The 4,332-nt window shown below is 36.4% G+C and overlaps 1 protein-coding gene across 1 annotated transcript; it reads left to right on the top strand.

Annotated features, from left to right (window-relative positions):
* Nucleotides 1-1,063: 1,063 nt before the first annotated feature.
* Nucleotides 1,064-4,124, top strand: LOC123179785 (uncharacterized). Its single transcript, XM_044591664.1, has 6 exons — nucleotides 1,064-1,177; nucleotides 1,436-1,519; nucleotides 2,340-2,501; nucleotides 2,581-2,634; nucleotides 2,789-2,935; nucleotides 3,683-4,124. Exons 1-6 carry the CDS (start codon nucleotides 1,064-1,066, stop codon nucleotides 4,052-4,054), a joined length of 933 nt encoding a protein of 310 aa, XP_044447599.1. The 3' UTR covers nucleotides 4,055-4,124.
* Nucleotides 4,125-4,332: the final 208 nt, after the last annotated feature.

Raw genomic sequence — 4,332 nt, 5'->3', positions numbered from 1 at the left:
TTGGAAGCATTTGGGCTTGGTGTTGTCGTTGTGAGATCGGTGTTGTCGTTGTGAGATCGTGAGGATCATCTTGGTGTCGTGGCCCTAGATTGTAATCAATGAATGGCGAATGATGAAATTTGTGAGTCATTCCAACAAATGGGTTTTGTCAACGGAGTACATATAGTATATTTTTGTAGCCAGGCCAGCCAATGATCCCATGTCTATAGGTGTTGTAATATTAAAATTAGCCCAATTTCCCTGCAATTAACATGGAAACTCTCTTTAACTTAACTGGTATATGGATTAAATGGAGGAAGTGTCAATCAAGTCCATTAAGAAAAAAATTGATGAAAAATCTATCTATATTCATATCCAAACAATCATTAGACGTAAATCAGCTCCACACTTAAGGAACATTGGCACAACGCCTATTTTTTCATATAAGAAAATATAGATCATGAGGGCATGTATAATGGTTGATAAGATTGTCTTATTTGTCCCCCATGTAATCTAAAGAAGACAACAAAAAATGATGTACAATGTATTACTCTTAGTCTTATCTCTAATAACAAGATATTCCTAATTATGTGGTGAGAGAATTGTTGCTAAGAGATCATCTCTTAATGAAGAGAAGGCAAGTCTTTTCTTATGGTTTCTCTCTCCTCCACCTCTACAATTATCCTATGTGGCACTTCTAAGCTAAGACCATTGTATATGCCCTCATACATCCATTCTTTGGATGTAATTAAATCAAGTCCATTTTTAATGATTATTGGCATAAATTGATCTATATTCATATAAAAAGATAGGCCATCAAGCAATCATTAATTGGATGTAAACCAAGTCCATATTTAATGAACATTAATTAAACAATTGATTTATACCCACCTCTAGAAAGATTATTTCACCGGATGACTACCCATTAAATGTTCAATGCATGATCAGTACAATGCAATCTAAAACTTTCTAAAGAAAGAACCTGGCTCAATTCTATATAAGTTGTGTTCTATAAAGAAGATACAAGTACGTCAGGAATCACATAGTTACTATTTCATTGAAAATAGCACAATTACCTATACAAATGGGAGGTGATTATGTTGTCATATCGGTCTTACTATGCTTTTTGTGTATAACTTTCCACCTCACCTTTGTTGAATCGATAGACGTAGATGTCAATCTCCAGACGAATGAGAAGGTAACCAATATTTTACTTTTAGATTTTGATATATACAACTTCTTATCAATTGGTTTATGTATTATCCCATTGTTGTATCTACTTGACCACTTAATCTTGATAATTATTATTGGTGTTTATCATTCATAACTACTTTATGTTACTTATATGCCCAACTAAAATGTAGGACACACATGTGAAATGAATACTTATCTTTCAAAGACTTTGTACATCAATTATATATGCTAACTACTCATGAACTATTATTTCCCTCTGCAGAACACCACTCTTTTAAGACCTAAGCATTTCCATTTTCCTTGGAGAGCTAATATCATGGATGAAGGAAGCGGCATTATTTCCCATGTACACACACTCTCCCCCATTCTCTGTATATATCTCTCTTTACCTTTTCATGTGTTAGATTTGGGATGTTTTGTTGATTTGTTGGTGAGTGTTGATCACAAGAGGCAAAGCCAAAGTATTTTCAATATAAGCATCACATATTTAAACCACGGAGAAAAAAAGTAGCAATCTACATTCATTAATGATGTACCTAAATCATAGTTGGTCAAGCTAAATTCTGGTCAATGGCCCAAGAGACATGGTCGTACATAAAGACCAAATAAAAGACATAGACCTAAATGAACTAAGCTTGATGCCCTATATACCGCGAAAGCTAGGATCATTACATATAAAGCATGCTACCAAAATAACGTGAACAACAGATTCAGAAAGGCATTTAAGACATACTCTATATAGGAGACTTATGCTGACATACCAACTTTATTGGCAATACACTTCACACCTATCAGAGAGAGAATCAAATCTTGTTTCACCCATGCCACAAGGAGGATAGAAGATGTTGTTAGCCCAAGAACCTAAGTAAGACCATCGAAAATGCACATGAACTAAAGCTTTGCATGCATCACCACAAAGGGTCTAATAGCATTGGATTGACACCACACCCCGTGGAGTAAGCTAAATCCAGTATGATATACTCAACAAGGCCTATGAAAACAAATCTAGACTAACTCCAAGATAGCATGAAAGATTCCCCATTGTAAATGTCTGGTAGGTGAACCTCATACCAAGGCCAAGAACGCACACCCTCACTTGTTTATTATGTCGTTCGCTATAGATTTTTCCGGTTATTTACTAATTTGCTATAATTTTCTATCACTAGTATGCAATGTGGCACACAGAGCCAGGACAATTCTACGGCCTTCGAGCTGACATGAGTATATGGGCTTCACCAAATCAAGGAACTTCTCAAGAATCTGGAGCATCCTTACAGATCTATTGTCAAGATGGAGGAAACTACAACTTAATTCAAGTTGGATTTCATGTACAAACATATCACCCATTATGGTAAAGTCAAATTCTTTTGAATAAACAACTATTTCATAATTTGCTTCTACTTGCAGATTTCCCCCTCTTTATACCATAACAGAGATATTCGCTTCTTTACATATTGGACCGTAAGTATAATCAATGCCATTTTAACAAGTTATATATTATTGTGGTCCCCATATAGTTTTATGGTATTTCGTAGGAGTTAGAGGCACTATTGGACTAAGTAAAGGTCTCTTTACATCCACAATAATACATGTTTCCTCTTTTTTTGTTGCTCAGAAGGACTTGAAACCGAAGGGGTGCTACAACTTGCAGTGCTCAGGATTTGTTTCTGCAAGTCGAGCTAATCTGGTGCCTGGACAAGCCATGGCTCCTCCATCAATTTATGGCAAACAAGACCACTACGTTAGGCTTAGCCTCAACAAGGTGCACCATTTGTCCCATTCTAGAGATTACTATATCGATATAAATTCACAAATGTGCTCCTATTTTTTCTATAACTAGATGAAACATGCACGTTCCTGCAGTAACCCCATTGAATGAAACATGTAAATAGATGCTATAAGAGCAACTACAAAAGAGAAAAGGTAGGATTGTGGTTAACAGAATGTCATTTTTCTATCAAAAATGTGAAACATGAACTACATAAGTATCCTCAGAGTGTCCAACACATGATCCATTCACGACAACAAAAAATAAACGCAAAAACAGTAATTTATGAGGGGCATGCATGACTTGCTGGCGTGTAGGACTGCATGGATAGGAAAAACAAGCACATATGAAAAATATAACTTATACGAACATGCATGACTTGTTGATGTGGTATGGCTGCACACATAGAAAGAAAAGTAAACGTATAACTAACATGTATGACTTGTTGACGTGGCATGGCTGCTTGAATAGGAAAAATAGGTAGTGTATTGCAACTATTTAAGAATAGAGGATTAAAATTAACAAAGATAGATTTTATGAATGTTAAAATTAGTTAGGCATAAATTCACATGGTTACTAAGTAACATGCTTTCTATTTTATTAAGAAAATATGGAACATTGGAATCTAGGAAATTGTACGCCACCCAAGATTCTTGCTAATAACAACATGTTTTCTGGAGTACTCTGCTTGTGCATGAAATTTATTGTTCATGGATGTCATCAATCCCTTGTTGACTACAGGATCCAAATTCCGGAGATTGGGTGGTGTACCGTCATGATTTACAGAAACCATCATTCTTGGGACATTTTCCAAATAAGCTTTGCCCCGGAACACCACGTATACAAGCCTTGACTGGATTCGTGAATTACTTGAAGAATGCACATGGTCCTCCAATGGGTAGCGGCCACTTCCCCGATTATGACGATAAGAGATCTGCGTACTTCAAGCACATTCAGAACTACAATCCAAATGGTCATTCTTCCGACCTCTTTGGCATTCCCATGATCAAGTTAGTTGATAGGCCAGATTGTTATGGAGCGAATAATTTATTTCTTGAATATAAGAAGGGTTATATGTTCAACTATTGTGGACCAAGTGGTTGTGTTGGTTGACAACAAAAGTTGTATTGCCATTTGGATTCAATAAACAAAAAATATGTTACTTAATGGTCAAAGACTATCACTTAAGCCATTCCCAACACGTGCGGTTGTGACGGGGAGCTAGGTAATTCATGTTTAAGTAATGGAAATTGATTATATTCAAACGACTGATTACTTGCGGGTGTAAACCTCCTCCGACGCCCGCCACGCGTCCCTATGGACCTACTCAACGTTTATCCATCTGCCACCCTTATCTCTTCTTCTACGCGCCCGAACCACTCTTTTTTTTT

The sequence above is a fragment of the Triticum aestivum genome, chromosome 1D, assembly GCF_018294505.1.
Source record: "Triticum aestivum cultivar Chinese Spring chromosome 1D, IWGSC CS RefSeq v2.1, whole genome shotgun sequence".
NCBI classification, from domain to species: domain Eukaryota; kingdom Viridiplantae; phylum Streptophyta; class Magnoliopsida; order Poales; family Poaceae; genus Triticum; species Triticum aestivum.
This window is presented reverse-complemented; position numbering and strand designations above follow the sequence as displayed.

Coding starts and splice junctions, on each gene's coding strand:
- LOC123179785 (XM_044591664.1), top strand. CDS start 1,064: ATGGGAGGTGATTATGTTGTCATATCGGTCTTACTATGCTTTTTGTGT. Junction 1,178..1,435: donor ATCTCCAGACGAATGAGAAG/GTAACCAATATT, acceptor TTCCCTCTGCAG/AACACCACTCTTTTAAGACC. Junction 2,502..2,580: donor TAATTCAAGTTGGATTTCAT/GTACAAACATAT, acceptor TTCTACTTGCAG/ATTTCCCCCTCTTTATACCA.